Source organism: Heptranchias perlo, chromosome 6, assembly GCF_035084215.1.
Source record: "Heptranchias perlo isolate sHepPer1 chromosome 6, sHepPer1.hap1, whole genome shotgun sequence".
Taxonomy (NCBI): Eukaryota; Metazoa; Chordata; class Chondrichthyes; order Hexanchiformes; family Hexanchidae; genus Heptranchias; species Heptranchias perlo.
The window spans coordinates 63,055,379-63,081,324 of NC_090330.1; the positions used below are offsets into that span (position 1 = coordinate 63,055,379).

The 25,946-nt window shown below is 43.4% G+C and overlaps 1 protein-coding gene across 1 annotated transcript in view; it reads left to right on the forward strand.

Moving 5' to 3' along the window:
* The first annotated feature begins 2,432 nt into the window (after positions 1-2,432).
* The window catches only part of slc10a2 (solute carrier family 10 member 2), a 33,636-nt gene continuing 10,122 nt past the window's right edge, over positions 2,433-25,946 (forward strand). The window contains exons 1-5 of the mRNA XM_067986404.1: positions 2,433-2,712; positions 14,013-14,478; positions 17,114-17,232; positions 17,342-17,430; positions 24,050-24,225. Coding sequence (XP_067842505.1) covers positions 14,075-14,478; positions 17,114-17,232; positions 17,342-17,430; positions 24,050-24,225 — 788 coding nt within the window. The 5' untranslated portion in view covers positions 2,433-2,712; positions 14,013-14,074. The remainder of the gene's footprint in view (positions 2,713-14,012; positions 14,479-17,113; positions 17,233-17,341; positions 17,431-24,049; positions 24,226-25,946) is intronic.

Below are 25,946 nucleotides of genomic sequence, written 5' to 3' on the forward strand. Positions count from 1 at the left end.
TTCTGGGATGGAAAGGAAGAGGTGAGGCAGAAGTGCGGGAAATAGAATGGAAACAGTCGAGGGCCCTGTCAACTACAGTGGAGGGGAATTCTCAGTTGAGGAAAAAAGACATTTCGGAAGCACTGGTATGGAAGGTGGCGTCGTCATCTCCTCTGGAGATCTTCCCCACAGCCTCCAACCTCATAGTCCCCCAACCCCACACAGCTCGCTTCTACCTCTTTCCCAAGATCCATAAACAGGACTGCCCTGGGAGACCCAGTGTTTCTGTCTGTTCTTGCCCCATGAAACCTATCTCCTATTTCCTCCTATCTCAACTCTTTTTTCTCCTCTTGTCCAGTCTCTTCTGACCTACATCCACGACTCTTTTGACGCCTTCTGCCACTTTAACTGTTTCCAATTCCCCGGCTCCGACCATCTCCTTTTCACCATGGACGTCCAGTCCCTCCACAGTTCCATCCCCCATCCAGGACGGCCTGCAGTCCTTGAACGGAGGCCCAACTAGTCCTCATCCATCACTACCCTCCTCCGCCTGGCTGAACTTGTTCTTACATTGAACAACTTCTCCTTTGACTCCACTCACTTCCTCCAAATAAAAGGTGTCGCTATGGGAACCCGTGTGGGTCCCAGTTATGCCTGCCTTTTGTGGGATACATGGAATATTCCTTGTTCCAGTTCTACTCAAGTCCTCTCCCTCACCTCTTTTTCTGGTACATTGATGACTGTATCGGTGCTGTTTCCTGCTCTCGCCTCGAACTGGAAAATTTCATCAACTTTGCTTCCAATTTCCACCCTTCCCTCACCTTCACATGGTCCATCTCCAAATCTTCCCTTCCCTTCCTCGACTTCTCTATCTCCATTTCTGGGGATAGGCTGTCAACCAATATCTATTATAAGCCCACCAACTCCCACAGCTACCTTGATTACACTTCCTCCTACCCCGCTTCCTATAAGGACTATATTCCCTTCTCCTAGTTTCTCCGTCTCCGTCGCGTCTGTTCTAATGATGCCACCTTCCACACTAGTGCTTCCGATACATCTTCCTTTTTCCTCGACCAAGCATTACCCTCCACTGTAGTTGACAGGGCCCTCAATCGTGTCCAAGCTATTTCCCGCACTTCTGCCCTCACCCCTTCCCTTCCCTCCCAGAACAATGATAAGGTCCCCCTTGTCCTCACCTTCCACCCCACCAGCCTCCACATTCAACTTATCATCCTCCACCATTTCCGCCACCTCCAGCGTGATCCCAACACCAAACTCATCTTCCCCTCCCCTCCCCTTTCAACATTCCGAAGGAACCGCTCCCTCCACGATACCCTGGTCCACTCTTCCATCACCCCAACACCCACACTCCTTCCCTCGGCACCTTCCCGTGCGAACGCAGAAGATGCAACACCTGCCCTTTCATCTCTTTTCCTATCATCCAGGGCCCTAAACACTCCTTCCAGGTGAAACAGCGGTTTACTTGAACTTTTTTCAATTTAGTATAATGTATTCGCTGCTCACGATGCGGTCTCTACATTGGGGAGACCAAATGCAGATTGGGTGATCGCTTTGCTGAGCGCCTCCACTCTGTCCACAAGCGTGACCCTGACTTGCCGGTCGCTTGCCATTTTAATTCCCCATTCCACTCTGACCTCTCTGTCCTCGGCCTCTTACACTGTTCCTTCGAAGCTCAACGGAAGCTCGAGGAACAGCACCTCATCTTTCGATTAGGCACTTTACAACCTTCCAGGCTCAACATTGATTTCAATAATTTCAGACCATAACCACTGCTCCCATTTTAAAACAATGTGTTTTTATTTATTGGACTGCAGCTGCTGGTTATGGTTCTGCTGTTGCCATTTACAGCTCCTCTAGACCAATCTTTTGTTTCTTGTCCCATTACCACCCTCCTTGCCTTGCACCGTCATCCCTTTTGTCATTTAATTACTCTTGCCCTCTACCCTATCACAGACCTTCCCTTTTGTTCTTTCCTTCCCCCCCCCTCCCTCCCCACCTTTCCCTGGCTCTGTATTTGCTTAAAAACTTTAACTCTTTAACATTTTCCAGTTCTGACGAAAGGTCTTCGACCTGAAACGTTAACTCTTTTTCTTTCTCCACAGATGCTGCCTCACTTGCTGAGCTTTTCCAGCATTTTCTGTTTATTGTAAACTTGTACTGTAGCTAGAAATAATAAAATGGTTAAGTTGCTCATTCCCAGAATCCTTCAGGGTATGGATGACGTTTAGCAAGAAAAAGCTTTGTTAGCAAGGAAAGGTCTTTTGTTAGCAAGGAATGCTGAATAAGGGGTCAGTGTCCTCCCATATACGAGGATGGCCTATATCACAAACGAATAAGACAATGATCAACAGATCAGTTAGGAAACTGAAAAACAACTCCTTTTAAGGGATGGTTGAGCCCTATAAAGCTGTTAAGCATTCCTTTGAGAGATACAAGAACAAAAGGATCGACAAAAGTTACGTCCTCTATCCAGAGCAAAAGCGTTGACCTCCGGTCAACAATATCGTTTATTTCTTTGTATGAATATTGCTTAAGGCGTTGCGTGTATCAAGACTGGGTCAAACACAATAAAGATTACTTGCAACCAGAAATTGGTGTGAAGTACAAGAACCTTACAAAGTGGCCACCACAAAGGAACTTGACAAGCAATAATCTGACATGAGGGAGATTGAGTGCCGAAGACGCACAAGGAGCTAAACCCAGTCAGTATAGGTAAGAAACCATTTCGGCAGGTGCTTGGGGTTATCCCTCCAGTGGTACGAATAATCAAGGAAGCTCTTCAAAAGAAGCTAACTGACATAGCCGGTAGTGACATGCTGGTCACCATAATGACCAAACCAGACGAGCAGTATGTGATGGCAATGACCCACATAAAGGGGTTGGTGAATGAGAGGAAGATGAAATTAAAAGCAGCGAGGCGTTTGTTAATATACGCGGCTCACCTTTGCGCACAGATAAGCAAAAATAGAGTAAGTGATGTGTTAAAAGAGAAAACGCAGAGTGAGGCGATACTTCAACAATGATTGGATGATGTATTAATCATGCTGGCTTCGTCACAACTGGCTGCTACCACCGCTACAGCCCAAGGATTAGGGAGTCAGCCGGCAATATAGGAATGGGATATTTTACAAACTGAGAACACGAGATTGAAACAGGAGTTAGAAAATGCTAGAGGAGCCTTGCATGAGCTTATGACCCAGCCAACGAAATCAATGAATCACACGCAATGTAAATTGAGAATTTATGAATTACAGGGAAAGTTAAATAGACGGCCCTGTGGTCTCTGCTGTCACTTATAGCGAGGGTCTAGACTGAAAAGATGGGCACAATGACAATGATGTAAATTGGGATGATTTGTACCGAGAGCCTGTATGCTACCATAATCCCGGTTTTGATGACGGGGGACCTGGGAAAGCACTACCAGTGTCCTCTGTTGTTACCACCACTCGACATAATGCCAACGGACAAGTCACTCGTACCTTCTTGGGCAATAAACCCTTGTCGGCGCAAGATATTGATGCGCTGGTACGCGAGATAGTGATAATAAAGGATGGGGATAACCCAGTTGATGTATCGTGGCGCTGTTCGGCCTTTCAGCGGGTGCTTGGGGAATTGAGTGATGAAGAATATAAAAAGGTGCTTAGGGCTGCTTGTGAGCCAGGGCTGCGTTCCTCCCTCAAACCTGGCATCCACCTTCCGGCCACCACACCGGCAGAAGCCATAACAGACATTATGCGTCGATGGTAGCCATTATGCGGTTATTGGGGATGGATCAGTTAAATATAATGCATCAATGTGGACAGACGACTCAAGGTCCAGAAGAGCATCCCCATGCATTCGCAAACTGTCTGTTTGATTTATATGAATTGACTCAGCCTACCGGGGCTCTTCCCCTGGGTGGGGACCCAGCCCCCAGTCCAAGGGACGATGCCCTGTTTAAACAAATGCTTTGGTCCCAACTGCACCCGCTCATGAAGACAGCCACACGGGTGTCGATTAATAAAAATATCCCCTGGATTAATACTATTGATACTGCCTCTTAGGCATGGGGCTCTGTGAAGGAACAAGTCGGTCATCCCAGCTCTAATTAAAAGCCTGTGACTGCTGATGAGGGGCCTCTCCGTAATAACTCAGGGGCCCGATCTAAATTTGGAAACAACTCTCATAACGATCGGTGTTACCAGTGCCAGAAGTTTGGGCACCATGTCATAGGCACAGCTCCAACAACCATGATCAGGGGCGTAAAAATGGGCCTACGCTGACTGAATCACCCAAAGTCAATCCCATAGAGCAACTATTTGGACAGCTAAGCTGAGAGCTATCCTGCATTGCAGAATACGGTTGAGGCACTGTTAGAGCAGGGTGTAAGGTTGCCTGGTGGCCTGATATGAAACAGGATATTGAATAAGCTGCCAGCGCTGTTTAGTTTGCCTGCAACATAATTCATCTTTGCACACCAACCGTGCCTTTCTCCAATCCGCCCTGCCCCCCAAGAGCCTATCGACTCACCTCCAAATTGATTTTAACGGACCCCTGCACAGATCCAGTGTGAGTCATCAGCATTGACAAATTCACCAAGTAGATTGAGGCATTCCCATGTAGAACTAACACGGCACTCACTGCAGCATGCTTGCGTGAGTTAATCTGATGGATAGTGATCAAGGTTCACATTCCACAAGGAAATTTTTTACAGAATTACAGAAAGCAATGGGAATTACGCAATCATTGCATGTATCCCATCATCCTCAGTTATCAGGGGTGGTCGAAAGGGGAAATAGGACTTTGAAAACCATGCTTAAAAAGTTTTGTGCAGATCACCCAACTCAATGGGCAACCATACTACCAATGTGCTTAATGGCTATACGTTCTACCCGACACTCCACTGCAGGAGTGTCACCCTACCAAGCAATGACTGGACACCTTTTGCTACCAGCAGCAACACCATTGCTGCAGGGAGCAATTAGAATCATAGAAAGTTACGGCACAGAAGGAGGCCATTCGGCCCATCACGTCCGTGCTCGCCGAAAAAGAGCTATCCAGCTTCATCCCACTTTCCAACACTTGGTCCGTAGCCCTGTAGGTTACGGCACTTCAAGTACACATCCAAGTAATTTTTAAATGAGTTGAGGGTTTCTGTCTCTACCACCCTTTCAGGCAGTGAGTTCCAGACCCCCGCCACCCTCTGGGTGAAAATATCCAGTTGGAGACAAATGGTTGGCTGGTATGATTGACCATGTCCAGGCCACCAATCAATATGTGGCCCAAAAGATTGGGAAATCGAGAAATCAAATTAAGGCGTATTTTTATAAAAGGGTTAGACTTTTTGAATATGAAATCGGTAACACCGTCATGGTGTTAGACTATGGAAAAAAGGATCATGCACCCAAATGGCAAGGCCTTTTTCCAATTGTGGGTAAGGTGAGTCTAGTTGTGTACCTTATACAATACATGGATAAAAATAAATATAAAAGTACTAGGTGGCATCACACTAACCAGTTGAAGACCGTGGAGGGTGGTCAGAAATTGATCTGGTAAATAATCTAGATACAATGCATGATTTACAGATGTAAAGACCATCATGATGATGATACTAACAATTACTGATTGCGTGTGTAACATTTGGACTTATATGTGGAAACTGTGATGATGAGCGAGTTCAGGCATGGTATTGCATCTCTGCTGATGGAGCCGTAAACCAAACTGTGATTGTACAAGATGGCTCATCAGTGATCCTAGAATGTAGAATACAACTGCCAGTCAACATTACATGGTTGCCGAGGGATACGCCCAGTCCCAGAATGAGCTGGGGAAGTTGGTGGAGCATGATTAAAGATGATGGCTACTTTCCACCAGAAGCTTCAATAAATACCATCGGGTTGAGAGTTAAGAAGGATGGACAAATCACGTACAGGGCATCCTCCCCAGGGATACCTTATGTTATTGTCATGCCAGCTACTGTTGAGCCACTGTGGCAATTACATTTCCCTTATGTTCACAAAAGAAATAAGGGCAAGTTCAAGTGCGTGGCAGCAACAAAGTGCTGGATTCAGGTTATGTATACCCGTGATGTTTGTGACAAGATGGGCACGAGTCAATATCTGTCCAGGTTCTACAAGACCCTCAAGCCCAGGAAACGGTGTGTGATGGGGCCTACTTTACAGAGGGACCCAATAGCAGACTGGTGGCTCAGGTCACACATCAAGTGGTGTACTAAAATGTGCAATATGAAACTGTACCGGTTGCAATTGATTTAACAAGTCTGACATTGCCTCAGGGGCTGTGTGATAATCATTTGTAGACTGGGCTCAAGTAGCGCTTGAACAAGGATGAGATTGGTTCCATGAACGTAATGCAGGGAGATAGTGGGAGGTGGAAAGAGAATATAGTGCTTCAGCACACTCTCGCCAGAGAAGGTCCATTATGGATTGGGTGGCAGGAGGAGCTGCTGTTGGGGCCGTGTGGAACCGATTAGATATGGAAAATCAATACTATGATCAAGGCAAATTAACCAATCAGCTGAAAGGGTTACTCTCCAGTATGAACAAAAACAATAAGGGCTTAATTAAAGAAGGAATGGAATGGATAATTTCATTTAGGGCAATTGTAAATGGGGTAGATGTGACTGAGGATAAGGTGAATAAAATAATTAACAACCAAAACGTGAGAGCTTCAGGTGCCTCACTTGCAGTTGTGTGTGCCTTATATTTATCACACTGGGAGAATATGGTAAATCAGGGACTAAAAGACCTAATAAATGAGTAATTACCCAACTGGATATTTAATGAACAATTACAAAAATGGGTGCTGGGGGAAGAGAACCTTTGTTTGGTTCGATGATTCACTCGGGTCCATATCGTAAAAGTACCCTGTAACTGTACATCCACTAGTGGGACATTTGGGGTCCTTATTATGGTGCCACAGTTTGGGAACCAAACTGGACAACAATTGTATAAGATTCAGTCTATAGGACAAATAGAGGGTAAAAGTCTGAAGGAGTACCTTAATCCCCCATCGTACTTAACAAAAGGGGATAAGTGGACGGAAGTGAGTTTGGATTCAAGTGTTAGACAAGGAGATAGCTAGGCATTTGAAGCTAATCATACTAGGATATCACATGTGGATATACTTTTGCAGACAAATCACCATTATGTGATATGCGGATAACCTCCTTATGGGAGGGGATGAATATTGCATTTAAAGGACAAAGGGGTTATTTTTATACCACCTCAGAAACCATGTTTTACCTTGATGGAAGGGAATGCCCGCTACTGACACCAAATGGGTGTGTTATATCTTCTAATACATTTGGGTTAGGGAACCATCAGGTTTTTCCGGTCCCGGTTGCAAAACACAATGGCAAACTACAGGTGAGGGGTGACCTTCATGCAGAAGCCTTAAAAGCAATTGTAGCATTAGGACACCCCATACCTTCTCTGTCTTTTAGTCTGCAGAGTGTATTGGTAGAGGGGCTACCTCTCTAAGACATCTGGTAAAAATGCAACAAAACAATGAGGAGGCCGAAAGAGGGATACGAGTTGTTTTTTTTTATTCGTTCATGGGATGTGGGCGTCGCTGGCGAGGCCGGCATTTATTGCCCATCCCTAATTGCCCTTGAGAAGGTGGTGGTGAGCCGCCTTCTTGAACCGCTGCAGTCCGTGTTAGGAGCTCGTTCCTGGTGGCAAAATGCGTACAAGTATGCTGCCAACACAAGGTATCTGCATGTTGTATCTTCAGCAATTGACATAACTGCCTGGGCACTTGGGTGGCACACACTTTCTCATTTATTCCAATATATGTTCCTACTTTGAACTCCATCTGCCATAGTTTTGCCTACTCACTTAGTCTGTCTATGTCCCATTGTAACTTTCTGCTACAATCTACATAATTTACTATGCCTCCTAATTTAGCATCATCCACAAACTTAGATATACAACTCTATATTCCTTCATCCAAGTTATTAATATATATGGTGAAAAGCTGAGCTGAATGTAAAGATCCCTGGGGAACGCTAGTTGTCACATCCCGCCAATGAGACAATGTTCCCTTTGTCCTTACTCTCTGTGTCGTAATCTCCCAATCCATGTCACAAGGTTACCTCCAATTCCATTTTTGCTAATGATCTCTTGTGCGGAACCTTATCAAATGCCTTCTGGAAGTCCAAATAAACAACATCCGTGGACACTCCCCTCCTGAAAAAAATCAATTAGATTAGTCAGATATAATACATTCCCTTTAACATTTTAAAATGCTTATAACTAAAATTGTGATATCATCTTCATTTATTATTACAATACTGGAATTGTGACATCAAACAATTGAGCTATTAGTCAGCTCCTAAATAGCTTTTAATTAAGATCATTTTAACATTTTTGATACATATTAATGACTTGGATTTGGGTGTACAGGGCACAATTTCAAAATTTGCAGATAACACAAAACTTGGAAGTGTAGTAAACAGTGAGGAGGATAGTAATAGACTTCAAGAGGACAAAGACAGGCTGGTGGAATGAGCAGACACATGGCAGATGAAATTTAATGCAGAGAAGTGAGAAGTGAAACATTTTGGCAGGAAGAACGAGGAGAGACAATATAAATTAAATGGTACAATTCTAAAGGAGGTGCAGAAACAGAGAGATCTGGGGGTATATGTGCACAAATCTTTGACAGTGGCAAGACAGGTTGAGAAAGCGGTTAAAAAGGCAAATGGGATCCTGGGCTTTATAAATAGACGCATAGAGTACAAAAGCAAGGAACCTTTATAAAACACTGGTTCGGCCACAGCTGGAATATTGAGTCCAATTCTGGGCACCTCACTTTAGGAAGGATGTGAAGGTCTTAGAGAGGGTGCAGAAAAGATTTACTAGAATGGTTCCAAGGATGAGGGAGTTCAGTTACGTGGATAGACTGGAGAAGCTGGGGCTGTTCTCCTTAGAGCAGAGACGGTTAAGAGGAGATTTGATAGAAGTGTTCAAAATCATGAAGGATTTAGATGAAGTAAATAAAGAGAAACTGCTCCCATTGGCAGAAGGGTCGAGAACCAGAGGACACAGATTTAAGGCGATTGGCAAAAGAACCATTTGCGACATGAGGAAAAACCTTTTTACGCAGTGAGTAGTTATGATCTGGAATGCGCTGCCTGAAAGGGTGGTGGAAGCAGATTCAATCGTGGCTCTTCTGCCTCTTTAAGGTCCCTCGCCACCTTTTCCGGTGCTAAGTGGTGCTCCTGGAGCACCGCTGGGATTTTGCTCACTTGCAGTGGTGAGCTCCCTCTTGGTGGAAGAGATCCTGTCTGATCTCCCAGGTGGATATAAAAGATCCCATGGCACCATTTGAAGAAGAGCTGGAGAATTCTCTCTGTGTCCTGGCCAATATTTATCCTTCAACCAACTTCACTAAAAAAGTTTAATTGGTCATTTATCTTATTGTTGTTGTCGGAACTTGCTGCCAATTGGCTGCCGCATTTCCCGACAACACAATAGTGACTACACTTCAAAAGTACTTTGTTGCCTGTAAGAACTTTGTGGCATTTTGACGTGATGAAATGAGCCATATAAATGCAAGTTCTCCTTTATACCCATTGCTTAAAATAAAAAGCTGTTTGCCAATCAAAGAATTCTCTCTCTCCTTCTGACTGTAACATTTGTGTCTGTACTAGCAACAGTACCAAATAACCTTTTCATTTCATTTTCCCAAGTAAAAAATAACTATTTGGAGCCACCTGCTGGATATACCAAGAGCACATCTAACCTCCCTCACAGTCTAATAGGTTTCATGTGTCTCATGTCCCATGCATTTGCATTTGACTTCCTTTGCAGCCTAGTGTAAAGTGTACACCTGTTATCCCTGGTGGTTTAGAAGGATGCATGTATTCATCATCCCCAGAAATCTATGTATGTATTCGGTTTCCTGCTGGTCCAGATGGGTATCTGTGTCTGATCCCACTAACATTCTAGTAGAGTTATATTTTTTTTCATTTGCTCTCGGGATGTGGGCGACGCTGGCAAGGCTGCATTTATTGCCTATCCCTAGTTATCCTGAGGGAAGGAATCCCAGGTTTTTGATCAACGAAGTTGAAGGAATGGCAAAACAGGATGGTCTGTGAATTGGAGGAGAACTTGAAAGTGATGACATTCGCCTAACATTGCTGCTCTTGTCCTTCTTAGTGGCAGTGATGGCCAGGTTCAGAGTTGCTTTTAAAGTAATCTTAGTGCGTTGTTGCCGTGTATCCATAGATAGTACATACTGCAGCCACTGTACACCAGGTTGGGGAGGGGTGGATACTGAACCAAACAGTGGGGTGCTGGTCAAGTGGACTGCTCTGTCCCAGATAGTATGGAGCTTTTTGAGTGTTGTTGCAGCTGCACCCATCCAGGAAAGTGGTTATTATTCCTTCACGTTTCTTTGTGAGTCTTGTAGATCATGAAGAAGCATTGAAGGATCAGCAGGTGAGCAATCATCACAGAGTTCTCAGCCTTTGCCCGGCTCTTGTAGCCACAGTGTTTGATATGGTTGGCTCAATTAAGCTTCTGGTCAGTGGTGACTCCTAGGATGTTGATTGTGGGGGATTCAATGATGGTGGTGCCACTGAAGGTCAGAGGGAGGTGGTTGATTTTTTTCCTATTGGAAATGGCCATTCAATCTCCCTAAAAGTCTAGAGTAGAATGCAAAGAATTACATAGAAATTACAACATGGAAACAGGTCATTTGGCCCAACCAGTCCATATTGGTGTTTTTCCTCCACGCAAGCAGTAGTCCTAATCTCATTTGTCCACCCTATTCCCATGTCTCTAAATCCCCCTTTACTTCAGTTACCTATCTAACCTATTCTTAAATGTTGACATGGTTTCTGCTTCAATCACTAACTCCATTAGTGCATTCCACAGCCTCACACCCTCTGTGTAACAAAGTTTCTCCCGCTCTCTCTCTCCTACATCTCTTAGATTTACTCTTGTGTCTATATCTCCTCATTCTAGACCCTTCAATCAATGGAAACAATCTGTTTCTATTTTCTCTGTCCCATTCTTTCTAGCGAATCTGTGCTGTACCCTCTCTATTAATTCAACATCCTTCCTCTGCTGTGGAGCCCAAAACTGCACACGGTACTCCAATTGTAGTCTCACTAAGGTTTTATACAGGTTCAGCATTACATCTTGACCAAGTTTCCTGGTGTTCAGATTGTATGCATTATTTATCCTAGTCATGTATTTGTGGATTCAATCTCCCTGTGTGTCTGTTCGTGTCCAATCGGTTTGGTGTCCTGGTGAGCTCTTTCCCACAACTACAGATCTGGAATATGAATTTCAGGGAGTCTGAACCTGAAAATTAAAGTCCAAAATAAATTTGAATGTTTGTCCCTTATCTGGGCCATACATCTGATCTGCACTAAAATACTGCTAATATATCAATTTTGTTCATGATATATTGTAGTTGTTGAAAAATGATCAAACCGAAGGACATTTCCTCATTTCAGACACTGGTACATTGTGCTGTTATTACTTTAGTGTCCCATCAGTTTTATCTTTAGGCAATTCAACTCAGTTAGATGGTATCACCTGATAAATCATATTTAAGTTATAAAATAAAAATACATTGCAAATTACACTTTATAGATATAATGATATGTAACCCTTTAAGGACTTCAGTAACATTTCTATACCAACATTTTTTAAAATTCTATTTTTTTATTTTATTGAGCTATGTAAATAAATGGAAATGTCTTGAAAATTTCACTGTGGAGTATTAATATAAAACATATTAATGTGTTTGTATCACATTCCTTTGTCCACTACTTTAGCAAACCCATTTAAATTATTTAATACCTTTGTTAGAGTAGCAAACAGAAAAGTTTCATATGGACACAGCTGCACTAAATCAAATTTATAATAAGTTTTTTTATTCATCCCTATTGTGATAAAAATCAGGTTATAAAATTTCTGTTATATCTTTTCATTTGAGCTGAGCTGAGGGATCTTTTGAAATGGAAGCTATGGTGGCTGCTTCTGTCAAAATGTATTTTGTCCTTTTAGCTTGAGACTCTAAAGGCATTATATGTTAACGACAAATTTAAAACTGACCTTTGTTACATGCTTCCTGTTCTGTGTGTGGGTGGGGGTCGGTGGGGCGGGGTGGTGGTGGGGGAAATATGATTGAAAATGAATATTCTGTTGCCTGGTTCAGAACCCCAGCAGCTAACCAAGTTATGAATTCTTTACAAAACAATGGATGTTTCATTTGTAGTTCCTATCAGACAAGTGTCAAAAAATGTGAGCTTTCAGAAGCAATCATTCCTAATGCCTGGTCCACCAAAAGAATAGCCTTCATTTTACAAAAACAGCCTAGAGTGATTGATCTGGTAATCAAGCAACTGGGGAAGGGGATGGAAATTCACAATCTATTGGCCTGGAAGATATAACAAATTAAAAACTTGTTTGCTTGCTTGTTAAGAAGGATTCAAAGCTTCTTCAAAGAAACTTGATTAGTGATGAAAAATCACTTTTCTTCTGAGATGTGAGAAGCTTAAAAGAACATAAGAAATAGAAGCAGGAGTAGGCCATACGGCCCCGCGAGCCTGCTCCGCCATTCAATAAGACCTTGGCTGATCTGTGGCCTCAACTCCACATTCCCGCCTGATCCCCATATCCCTTGATTCCCCTAGAGCACAAAAATTTATCTATCTCAGCCTTGAATATACTCAACGACTCAGCATCCACAGCACTCTGGGGTAGAGAACTCCAAAGATTCACAACCCTCTGAGTGAAGAAATTCCTCCTCATCTCAGTCTTAAATGAGAAACTCGTTATCCTGAGACTATGCCCCCTAGTTCTAGACTCGCCAGCCAAGAGGAACAACCTCTCAGCGTCTACCCTGTCAAGCCCCCTCAGAATCTTATATGTTTCAATGAGGTCACCTCTCATTCTTCTAAACTCGAGAGAGTTTAGGCCCATTCTACTTAATCCCTCCTCACAGGACAACCCTCTCATCCCAGGAACCAATCTAGTGAACCTTCGTTGCACCACCTCTAACAAGTATATCTTTCCTTAGATAAGGAGACCAAAACTGTACACAGTACTCCAAATGAGGTCTCACCAAAGCCCTGTACAATTGTTGCAAGACTTCCTTACTCTTGTACTCCAACTCCCTTGGACCAGTTATGTCTGAACAGCAGCAGCCCTAGATTCATCAATTCACTCAGATCAACCATATTTTCAGGTTACTGTGGAAAAACAAATGTCTGATCTAAGGTCTGTCCTTACGTAAAAATGACTATAAAAATCTCAAAATACTTTCTTATTTTGTCTCAGAAAGCAGTTTAAAGTATCCACGAGGGTTAAGTATTGTATTGCTATTCTATCTGCTGATTTAACTTGTTCTGTATATATTTTTCTTTTAATTTATAGTTTTACCTGAAATATATAGTCTGGCAGCATATATAGTGTTTTTGCAATTATTGAAGGGATCAGTAGCATATGTTGAAACCATGTAATATTTCTGTTATAACCACTGGTAAAGAATATAGCTTGCTAACCCTGAGGTACGCTAAATCTCATTCACTGCATACATAGGGTTAGTTTTGATTCATAAAGGGGCAAGCCTGCTTATAGAAGCAGCCTTTTGCAGTAAGCACAAACCTTAACTCTCACTATAAATTAAAACATGTTCTTTGATTCTGTACATTTCCCTAGTCCTACTTTGTAATACTCAGCCATATAAATATATGAAAAAATATTTTTACAGCTGCTGTTTCACCAATAATGTCTGTACAGTACTTTGAAAGATAAAGTGCGATACTCAAGAGGGTTAACATTATGATTTAACTCTCTCATATAATGATGACGCTCATTTCTTTATATTTCTAATGACCAAACCTATAATATATGAGTAGGTGTTTATTGCTTTTTTTTATTGCTGTCTAACTATATTAAAAGGGAAAACGCATTCAACTCCTCTTTATGACGAGGATACTGAGCAGTTTACCTCCCAGCTCCTTACGTCTATCTGTTTCTCTCCTAAAGATTCGTATTTGAAAAGAAACACCTATTCTAAGTGCTGTGGACCTGAGAAGACAGAAGAAGCTATGACTGTGGAGACCATGAGAAGCCTAACAATGATTTATTCGTTCTGTCCTGAACATGCCACCAACTGCAATGATACATCCTGTCTGTTGCCCCTTGACAATTTTAACCAGTTTATGAGCCTTATTTTAAGTACTGTGCTGACAATCCTGTTGGCTTTGGTTATGTTTTCCATGGGTTGCAATGTCGAAGCGAAGAAACTTTGGGGCCACATTAAGAGACCATGGGGTATATGTGTGGGCTTTATTTGTCAGTTTGGTATTATGCCCCTCACAGCCTATCTGCTATCAACGGCTTTCAACATTCACCCTGTTCAAGCAGTTGCAGTATTAATAATGGGATGCTGTCCTGGTGGAACAGGTTCAAACATTATGTCCTACTGGATGGATGGGGACATGGATCTCAGGTAACTTCACTCTAATGTTATCATGGTATGTTTTTCCAAGACTAACTATGCTGATAAGTAACCCATTACATTGACATGATGTTTTATCAACATATTAAATGCAGTCATTTTCAAAATGGCATTTTTCTGCTTTTCATACATTAATGCCATATAATGCAAGATTTGCTTCTTCTGTGGGGTATTGTATATTGTTAGAGATTGATATTAACGAGAAAACTGCCATAAAATCCAAATCTATTGATTGATAGCTCATCTGTTGTTCTGTTGCACATTGGTAATGGTTAGTATGGTGAAATTTCTGACGATTGTATTGATCACAAAGTGTTTTAGGCCGTGTGGACCTAAAACTCAGCAGCCGAGGTTTTCTGCTTCTGTGCTCACCGGTCCATCATTTTCCGCTCATTCACTTTAATGGACAGAGAATTGCAGGCTGGTGAGTGCAGGAAACTCCTGCCAGCATTTCAACTGTATCAGATACATTTTATATACTTCCACACGTATGAGCCGTACATATCTAATCGTCAGGACAATAATGGTTTTATCCAGATTTTTACTAACTGTAACTTTCTACCTGATACATCTCTAATAATGATTCTATTCTGTACTAGCCCTGCCTGTGTCATGTGAACTATTCACAATTACAGTGCAAAAAAAATTGTTTTTTCACATTGCCTATGCATTAAAACTTCACTGAGGTGCATGGCAGGAATAGACAGATCTTTTTACTGTACTCACTAAAGTTAACAAAGTGGTTCTTGCAGGGTGAACAGATAACATTATACAGCTTCATCCCTAATGAAAAGGTAAAACAAAATTACTTTGGCTTTAATTGGTTATTGCATGAATTTTATAATTAAGTGCAGAAAAAATAAAAAATACTGTCAGAAGTTAATTATTGTTTATCTGCCTGTTTTATGTGACACATTTCAGGATTTGTTTCACGTGGAATGTGTTTAAATTTCCAATTTTTTCCCATCTAATTTTCTACTCTTTGTTTCCTTTCTCTGCTGAAGACACTTGAGACACAATTCGACGTGCGCTGGTACCCTTCAGGGCCTCACCCATTTTATATGTGTGAGCCTAGACAGTGTTAACAGCTGTTCACAGCCAAGCCCAGTCCTGTGCTTATCCGACATCCACACAAGCAGGTTTTCTAGCAGGGGTCTGGATGACAATGAACTGCAGAAATGCTTCCCTGGCCTGGAAACTAAAACCAAATGTGGTGCTCCTTCTGTTGGTCATTTCTGAATTACCTAGGAATAGGAGGATGCCAATCTGCTTATCCAGCCATGGCAACCCATCGGGTAGACTTTCAACTTGCTGCCTGGGTCTAAAACTGGCGTTGCAGAACTGCCCATCATAGTAACCCATCATTTAAATGGAAATAAAAATCAGGTAGTTTCTATAACGGGCAGTCGATCCACAACTCTGGTTTTATGTCCGGGATGCAAGTTGCAAATCTACCCCATCACCTTTTTAATTCAAATTCCTCCATCCATAACCTTAATACCCTTATTTCCTAAGTACATATCTATATCCCTTTTCAACACTTCAATAGATTCCATGTCAATACTGTTCTGGGGGCAGTGCATTGTACATTCTCACAATCTTTTGTTCAGTTTTTCTACACTTGTTTGTCACTTTAACTTTAATTTTAAGATTATGACCATGTGCTAATTCTATTCTTCTAGGGCCTGGCTGAAAATATTGACCCATCTGTTCTCTCCATGTATACTGACCAATCTGCTGTGTGTTTCCAGCATTTTCTGCTTCCATTTCAGATTTCCAGCATGTGCCATTTTTTGCTTTTTATTTCTATTCTATTATCTTATACTTAGGTTACACATTATCTAAGCAACGTGTAATATTTTACAATTTCTGTATTCAATTTCAATTACCATCTGCCTACATATTTGCAGAAATTATCCAAATCCTTTTTTGCATCCTGTGTTTCTATTGCTCTCCCTATTTTACGAAGACTATGTATCTTTGCAACAATAAGAAAGGAAAGTTAGCAATTAACATGCTTAGTGAAAGATGCAATTCCGTTTAATAATTTAATTGCCACCATGTGCTGCTTTTCAGTGGATTGGTTAACACTTTTCCATTATTTTCCCGTCTGTTATTTCAAAATAAACAGATTAACACATACATTAAAAAAAACTGTGTTAACCAGTGCGTTAAAAACAGCAAACAGAAAAAAATGAAACCTGACCTGTGGAATATACAGAACTGGACTAGCAATCTTCAACTTTATTTTCTGAAATAATCTGACTGTAACTAAGTTACAGCAGAAGATTTAAAGAAAAGCCATAACAGCTGTGCAATTAAATATTGTTATCAAATCAACTTTTCAAGGGTAAGAATTCAGTGAAGCATTACTTACTTCACCCTGCAATATATGCAATTATTTCCTGTTATTTACAACGTGTAAAAGTTCTATTTTACAATTGGAGCTGTAATAGAAACAACCTTCATTTTATTAGCAAATTCAAACAGGAAAAAATGCTTGTTTTTTAACACATTTAAGCGCTTGTCTGCTCATATACCATAACATAATTTCAAGGCCTAAGAATTTATTTTGCTGTTTAGAATTACTTTCCACATTTAATTTTAAAAATATTTTTTCTTTCAGCATAAGTATGACAACGTGCTCCACAATCCTGGGGATGGGAATGATGCCTCTTTGCCTCTTCATCTACACTAAAGCCTGGGTTGAAACAGATGCCATCCAGATCCCTTATGACAGCATAGGTAATTTGTGTGTGAACACCAAATATCACAATAATCGTCAGGATGGGAGTCTATATTTTAATGTGTCCAGTCATGGGAACTGAATAAAGCTGAAACTTATGTCTTCCAGGAATTACCCTGGCAACCCTCCTAATTCCTGTTGCTATTGGGGTTTATGTGAACTACAGATGGCCAAAAAAGGCCAAGATAATATTGAAGGTAAGCAACTTCAAACAAGCAGTTTTTAAACTAGAGAGATATTTAAGATGAACATTAGGGGGTAGAAATTGGAGCTTCTTCAAATCATCCGCATTAACTTCAGCAGAAGATCCGCGAAAACAGCGTAGAAATGACGTAAATGCTGTTTACGTCTTTTCTTTAGAATTTCCGCCGATCTTACATAGGAACATACGAATTAAGAGCAGGAGTAGGCCATTCGGCCCCTCGAGCCTGCTCTGCCATTTGATAAGATCATAGCTGATCTGATTGTGTCCTCAACCCTACTTTCCCGTCTACCTACTATAACCTTTGACTCCCTTGTTAATCAGGAATCTATCTAAGTCAGCCTTAAAAATATTCAATGACCCTGCCTCCACCGCTCTCTGGGGAAGGGAGTTCCACAGACTCACGACCCTCAGAGAAAAAATTTCTCCTCATCTCCGTCTTAAATGGGAGACCCCTTATTTTTAAACTGTGGCCCCTAGTTCTAGTCTCTCCCACAAGGGGAAACATCCCCTCAGCATCTATCCCTTCAAGTCCCCTCAGGATCTTATATGTTTCAATGAGATCACCTCTCATTCTTCTAAACTCCAATGTATACAGGCCCAACTTGTCCAACCTTCCCTCATAAGATAACCCCCTCATCCCATGAATCAGTCGAGTGAACCTTTTCTGCACCGTCTCCAAAGCAATTATGTCCTTTCTTAAATGAGGAGACCAAAACTGCACACAGTATTCTAGATGTGGTCTCACCGATGCCCTGTACAACTGTAGCAAAACATCTCTACTTTTATATTCCATTCCCCTTGCAATAAATGACAACATTTCATTTGCCTTCCTAATCACTTGCTGTACCTGCATACTAACTATTTGTGATTCATATATTAGGACACCCAGATTCCTCTGTACCTCAGAGTTCTGCAATCTCTCTCCATTTAAATAATATGCTGCTTTTCTATTCCTCCTGCCAAAGTGGACAAGTTCACATTTTCCCACATTATACTCCATCTGCCAAATATTTGCCCACTAACTTAACCTATCTATATCCCTTTGCAGACTCCTTGGGCTCGATTTTCCGATGTCCAAGCGGGTGCATTCGTGGCGGGGGGCTCTGAAAATTGGGGATTCCCGGGGCGGGTGCGGAGCCCGGTTCCAACCTGCCCACTTCCGGGTTCCCCAATGACGCGCTTAGATGCGCGCGCAGCCCCCGCATGCGGGATTCCTTCTGGCAATTAAAGCTGGCGGGATCCCACTTAAAGCAATTAATTGGATACTTCAGGTCATTAGGAGACCTGATTTGTAGGATATTTTAGGAGGGGTGGGATTTTCATCTAAACTGAGCGTGTTTCCCATACTGGGGGAAACACTCCCAGTTGAAATGGACGTGTTGCAGCCACCAGCCTGTGGCAGCTGCAAAGGTCCATTTGACAGGTGGGGGGGGGAGACCCTCACTCATTGCAGGAGGCCACTCTGTCACTTTGGACAAAGTTTGGCCTGCACCACCCTCCTCCTAACACTAAAATTCACCAACTTGCAACCTCAACTCCGGTGTGCAGACACATTTACCTACCTTGCGGACCCCCTCAAACATACGTCTTCCGGATGGGGGCCGCCGTAGCTGCAGTCATGACCTCCTCGGAGGACGAACAGCATCACCAGCCACGCCGTCCACCTCTGATACGTGGAGCTCCACAACACAGTGCTGTGACACATCCACCTGCACAGCAGGAGGGAAGGCAACCGCAGAGAGAGATGTGTCGCAGAAGGCACTACCCTCGCCACAGGGTCTACAAACTGAGGCTCAGCTTCCTGGACCTCTCTGAGCAGCAGTGCACACGGAGGCTCAGAGTCACTCGACATGTAGTCGTGGACATCTGCAGCCTCCTTCATGCCGAGCTGCTCCTGGCTGGCCCGAGCACCATCTTCTTACCTGTCGCTGTCAAAGTCACCACTGCCCTCAACAACTTCTCCTCCGCATCCTTCCAGGGTGCCACCGGGGACATCGCCGGCGTCTCTCAGTCGTCTGCACAAAAGAGCCCTGCAAATACACCTACACCCACTCTGCAGTGACACAATGGGTGGCATCAGTTGTGGGTCTTCATGGTGATCCTCAGGAAAGGGCATTATTGCACAAACCAGACAAGATTTGCAAAGATGTGGCAGTAGTGGTGATAACAATTTTTAATGATTTTTTGCAAAACAAACAAAAGTAAATTAAAAACATGACATTTTGTTTTACACCTTTGTGCATCCCCTTTGTGCTCACAAAACCTTCGCCTTGCGTTTCCGGGAACCCCTACGTGGTGCTACCCCTGCGGCTTCAGCAGAGGTAGTGGTAGGTTGCTCGTGTCCATGCCCTGACCGATGAGATGCTTTGCGCGGATGCCCTCTGGGATTCGGTGCCCATGAGGGCCCCTCCAAAGACTGCTCCACCTGCACCTGTGCAGGGGCAGACTCGGCCACCTGGAGAGAGGGCAGCATTGCGGGTACTGGTTGAGAAGGGGGCAACGGGTGAGACGTGGGAGCGCTTTGAGTGGCATCCCCACTTCCATGTCCCCTTTCACTATCATCCCTCTCCTGGCTCAGGCCCACATCACTCCTTCCACCCTGCTGGACGACAGTTTGGAGGACTTGTGAAGCCTTGGAAGGCCAGTTGTAAGGTATCTGTCAGCCTGTTTAAGGCAGCAGAATGTTGCTCACCCTGAATCTGAACGGCCGTTGTCAGGGCCTGAATGGACTCATTGTTGAGCCGTGCTTGAAGCTCAATGGAGGCTAGCCTTTCCTCCATCGCAGACATTCCCGCATACTCCTGTCACAGTGATGCCTTCACATCACTGTGACAGTATTCCACTCATGCAGGAGTTGAACTCCTCCATCCCCTGCACGATTGTGGAGAGTGCGCGTGGCAACTGTTCCAGTACCTCTGCAATGTGCTGCTGGCCCTCGATGACTCTCCTTTTCATGGCTGGCCCCCAGGGTTCAGCATCTGGGTCCAGCTGAGCAGAGCCTGGAGAAGAGTGCTCCCAGCGACACGGACTCTCTACTGCTGCCCCTGCCACCAGGGTCTGCTCGTGCTCACATGTGCGTAGTGACTCACCATTTGCAAGCCCAACTAAGTGAGGATGGAGACCCACCGAGGTGTGTGTATCTGCGCTGGTGGATGGCTGGCTCAGATGTGACGATGCACCCTCAGAGGCCGGCAGGTCCTCTGAGGAATCGCCCTCCGCAGTCACGGCGGTTGCTGAAGGCCCCGCAAGAGAACAGAAAGCAATATTAAGCATGTGGACAGATGTTGAGGTGCTGCAGATGCCAAGTGATGCTAAGATTATTCGCTATCATGAGTGCTGAGTGTTAGATTTCTGTCACCAGCCGCTTGTGCAATCCCAGTCTCGGCGTCCGCCACGGACAGGCACTCCAGCGTCTGGCTTATTTCGAGTGCCTGCTGCTCCGCATCTGTTAAGGGTTCCTGGTGAGGCGGGCCCCCTCCGGTCCTTGCCCTCTCCCGGGCATTCTGGCATCTCTTCTCCTATCAAGGCAAAACACAGAGGCATGATTGAGTGATGGTTGCATGGTGACCCGCTGCATGCATTGGTGTGGGTGGGGGTGACCGTTAGGGAGATGCAAGGGAGGGTGCGTGTGAGACATAGCCATTAGATTGTATGAGGATTGGGTTGCGTTGTAGTGTTCGAATGGGAACTGGGGCAGTGAGTAAGTGCAGGCAAGGTGAGGATGATGGTTGAGTGGATGTGAGGAGTGATGCGAGAGCGTTGTGGTGCAGCCACTTCTTTTAAGACCCTAGGATGAAGTTCATCAGGATCTGGGGACTTGTCAGCTTTTAGTTCTAATATTTTTTTCAGAACCCTTTCCCTGGTGATTGTAAATGTTTTAAGTTCCTCCGCCCTTTCACCTCTTGATCTTTTACCAAGGTTGCAACGAATGATCAGGAGAAGCCCCACAAAAAACAACGTAAGACTTTTAGGAACTGGATCAGTCAATTGGGCCCAACAAGCTGTTTTTTCTCTCCAGAGTAAATTCAATTTATTTCAGTTATTGTGTCAAGTATATTTCAGTTATTGTGCCTTGAACAAGTCCAAGGGGATTCTCCCGACGTAACTTCTGTGGAAACCCCTGAGAAATGGCATAAACAGCCATTTACGGCATTTTTTGGGGTTTCTGCCAATTTTCCACCAAAGTTACAGTAGGAAATCGAGACAACGCCACAGAAATTCTACCCTATGATTTCATACATGCCATTTCCAAGGCTATACAAATTTTACATTAAAGTAAATAAAAATTACTTAACTATTGATTTGCATAAGGTGAAGTAGAAGCTATTTGCCCTGAAATTTCACGGAGAGGTTCTCCCAGACTTTTGCCGTTACTCAAGCAGGAACCTGGCTGAAACCCTACTTTAAACGACTAAAACCAGCCATTTATGCTAGTTCCCTGGGAGTCCTGCCTGCCTCTAGCCAAAGTTGTGGCAGGAGAGTGGGAGAGCCCCGCAAAAATTCAGGACCACTGTTTATATCTTCACGTAGAAGACTAGAAATGTGAAAGTTGAGGGAGGACCTTGTTCTATGTAGGTTTCCCTCCTGGCTGGTTACCCTACTAGCAAAGAAATTTTACCAGTCAGGGGATCCAACAGAAGCACTATACCAGTGGGTCCCTGTTAGCTATTGCTCTGCTCCTCCAGTGTTGTAATATTTAAATAGTAACCTTCCGTCCCCACTTCTAGGGGGTATTTTTAACCCCAAAGAACGGGTGGGTTGGGGGCAGATGGGAGGTAAAAATTAAATTTTTTTGAAGTGGTATCGTATCCTGGCTCCAACACTTCCACTCCCGGGTTTAACTCAGGCACGCCTGGAGGCGCATGTGCCTCTGAAACCTGGAAGTCCCATCCCCACTTAATGACAGTGGGCAGATTGTTAAAGGGGCAATTTACCTCATTGAAATAGTTGAGGTACTTAATTTTTTGTGGATTCTGAAGCTGAAACGAATTTAAGCTCACCTGCACGGATTTCCCATGCCTTCTGATTCTTGTCAGGTGAAAGCAGGCGAGGAGGACCGGATCCATGAGGCAAGTGCCTTTATTGCACTGCTTGTAGCCCAGAAGGAAGAGGAGATGTGCTTCATCCAGGCCCAACAAGTTCACCTAGCATGATCGGCCTACCGCCCAACCCCAATGGTAGAACCCCACACCCCCCCCCAACCTCTGACTCTTCATCTGACTGCCGATCTGATCACCTCCCTGTCCCCGATCTTCTCCAACGCCCCCCTCCACGATCTCTCCCTCCCTCCTCTCTGATTTGTGGCTCCTTTCTCTTCCCACAGGCAGCCAGCCTGTCATTCTGGCTGCCTGTCACGTGGGAAACCCGACTATGTTCCCGGCTCCGAGTTAAAATCATTCGTCTGCGTTCAGTCCAAGCCCCTACTGCTAATTTAAAATCAGAGATAACTCAACAGGACAGGTACGGAGAGAGGAGATTTAGAATCAGCAGTGGAAGCCAGGAATGAGGTTGGGAGGGATAGTTACCATTTCAATATTGTGGCAATAGAGCAACAGCAGGTAGGAATTCATTGGTTGAAATGTGAAAAGGCAGAGAGAAAACGTCATTTTGGACACCAGCCAACATGAAAACGAGAATTTTGGAGGATGAAACTGTTGTAACATTGGCCTTCATCCTACTTGAGAGTTCTGGAATTTTTCATGGTCTTTGGGTACAATTTTGGGAGGTTGCCTTCTTTGTTGGTCAATCTTCCAACTTGCATTGCTGGTGGCGGAGCCTGGCACACTGAGAGCACATATCAAAAATTCAGGTGCACACAGCCCGCAACTTTTCGACCATTTAGCACCTGCCAAATTACCAACATGATTTCAGCAGGCAAGGCTCCCCAAAAGCAATACAACATCAGAAAATAATTCCTTATATTGAGTCAATGCGGTCATTACTTCAAAGTTTCCATCCTCTGTAAACTTCAGCTCTGCTGCGCTTATTCTATTCTACTCCAAGTCCTGCTTGCCCAATCCACTGACCTATATTGGCTCCAATTCCCCAATGCCTCAAATTTAAAATTCTCATCCTCATATTTAAATACCTTCATTGCATCACCTCTCCCGATATCAGTACTTTACAATGGCCCCAAACTCTCAGTTCTTCTGACTGTGCTCTTTTATGACAGCACCCCCACTCCCCCCGCCCACTTCCAGTTGCTCCACCATTGGCATCTGTAATTTCAGCTGCCTCAGCTCCATGCTCTGGAATCCCCTCCTGAAATCTCTCCACCTCTCTGCCTCCCTCTCCTTCTTTAAGACCTTCCTTAAAACTCACATCTTTGTCCAAGTTTTTGATCACTGCCCCTAATATTTCTTTGGCTTGTCATTTTTTTTTATTACACCTCTGCGAAGTACTCAGCAGTTTCAGGGCAGTGATACTTTGTCTGCATTTGTATGAGACTCAGTGCCACTCCTGATCCTGCCCTTCAGTGCCACTTCTGACTCCTACCTCCTGGTACTCCTAGTCTCAATGTGATACAGTATTCAGAAAACAATTAATCACTTTTTAAATTTGTGCATTATAATGCTTTACTTTTCTAATTCCAAGATAATCTTTTCTCCTAGATTGGCTCTATCACTGGAGCATTCCTCATCATTGCTGTAGCTGTCACTGGAGCCTTGCTGTACAGAGGATCCTGGGTAACATCACCTTCCCTGTGGATCATTGGAACAATCTATCCAGCTATTGGTTATTCACTAGGATTTATTTTGGCTCGTATTGCTGGTCAGCCTTGGTTTAGGTACAGAATTTTTGTGGAATCATAAATTGGTACTCCAGCTTTACAGAGGAGAAACAGAAACAGTTGGAATCATACAATGGGTCATTCGGTATCTGTGGAGAGAACAGGCAGTCAATGGTGCAGGCTCATATCCTTCTACAGAACTGAAAAATAAGAGACGAACAAGCACATTAGAATCAGAATAAGGGGGAGGGAAGAAACAGACAGGAAGTGTCAGTGGTGGTTGGATGATGTATCATAGTATCATAGTAGGTACAGCACAGAAGGAGGCCATTCGGCCCGCCGTGCCTGTGCCGGCTCTTTGAACGAGCTATCCAATTTGTTCCAATCCCCTCCTCTTTCCCCATAGCCCTGTAAATTTTTTCCCTTCAAGTATTTATGCTATTCCCTTTTGAAAGTTACTATTGAATCTGCTTCTACCACCCTTTCAGGCAGTGCATTCCAGATCATAACAATTCTCTGCGTAAAAAAAATGTTTCCTCATGTCGCCTCTGGCTCTTTTGCCAATCACCTTAAATCTGTGTCCTCTGGTTACTGATCCTTCCACCACTGGAAACAGTTTCTCCTCATTTACTCTATCAAAACCTCTATCAAATCTCCCTTTAAACTTCTCTGCTCTAAGGAGAACAACTCCAGCTTCTCCAATCTCTCCACATAACCGAAGTCCCTCATCCCCGGTATCATTCTAGTAAATCTCTTCTGCACCCTCTCTAAGGCCTTGACATCCTTCCTAAAGAATTGAATATAATACTCCATCTGAGGCCTAGCCAGTGTTTTACAAAAGTTTAGCATAATTTCCTTGCTTTTGTACTCTATGCCTCTATTAATAAAGCCCAGGATCCCACATGCTTTTTTAACAGCCTTTTCAACTTGTTCTGCCACCTTCAAAGATTTGTGTATGTGCACCCCCAGGTCTCTCTATTCCTTCACCCCCTTTAAAATTGTACCATTTAGTTTTATTGCCTCCCCTCATTCTTCCTACTAAAATGTATCACTTCACACTTCTCTGCGTTAAATTTCATCTGCCATGTGTCTGCCCATTTCACCATCTGTCTATGTCCTCCTGAAATCTGTTACTATCCTCCACATTGTTTACTACATTTCTGAGTTTTGTGTCATCTGCAAACTTTGAAATTATACCTTGTATACCCAAGTCCAGGTCATTAATATATATCAAAAAGAGCAGTGATCCTAATGTAACAGATCATCTCAGCTGAATAATGGACAGAAGCATGAAAGACATTAAAGAAATACTGTGAATAGCTGAAGCCTAAGGAAAAGGTAACAAAATGGGAGAAATGGAAAACATAGAAAACGGGGGGTGGGGGGGTGGTTAAGGCTCGAAATGAAAACAGGTTTGAAATTAAAACAGAAGATGTTGGCTAACTATAGTAGGTCCACCAGAACTTTCTCTTTTCGGACATGGTGGACCCACTGTACCTTCATCTTGTTATAATTTCAAGCCTGATCCCCATGTTCTCTATGTTTTCCATCTCTCCCCTTTTGTTACCTTTTCTTTACACTCCCACTACCTCAGCTATTCACAAGTCATCTCATTAATTTCTTTCATACTTCTTTCTGTCTGTTACACAAGATAATTACGGATGAGAAAAGCCATTTGGCCATCTTAATTCATCCATTCAGAAAGATCTTAAAATTACCTCATTGCAGCTTCCAGTTGTTTCTTAAATGATTCCAGGGTTTTTGCCTCCATTAGTCTA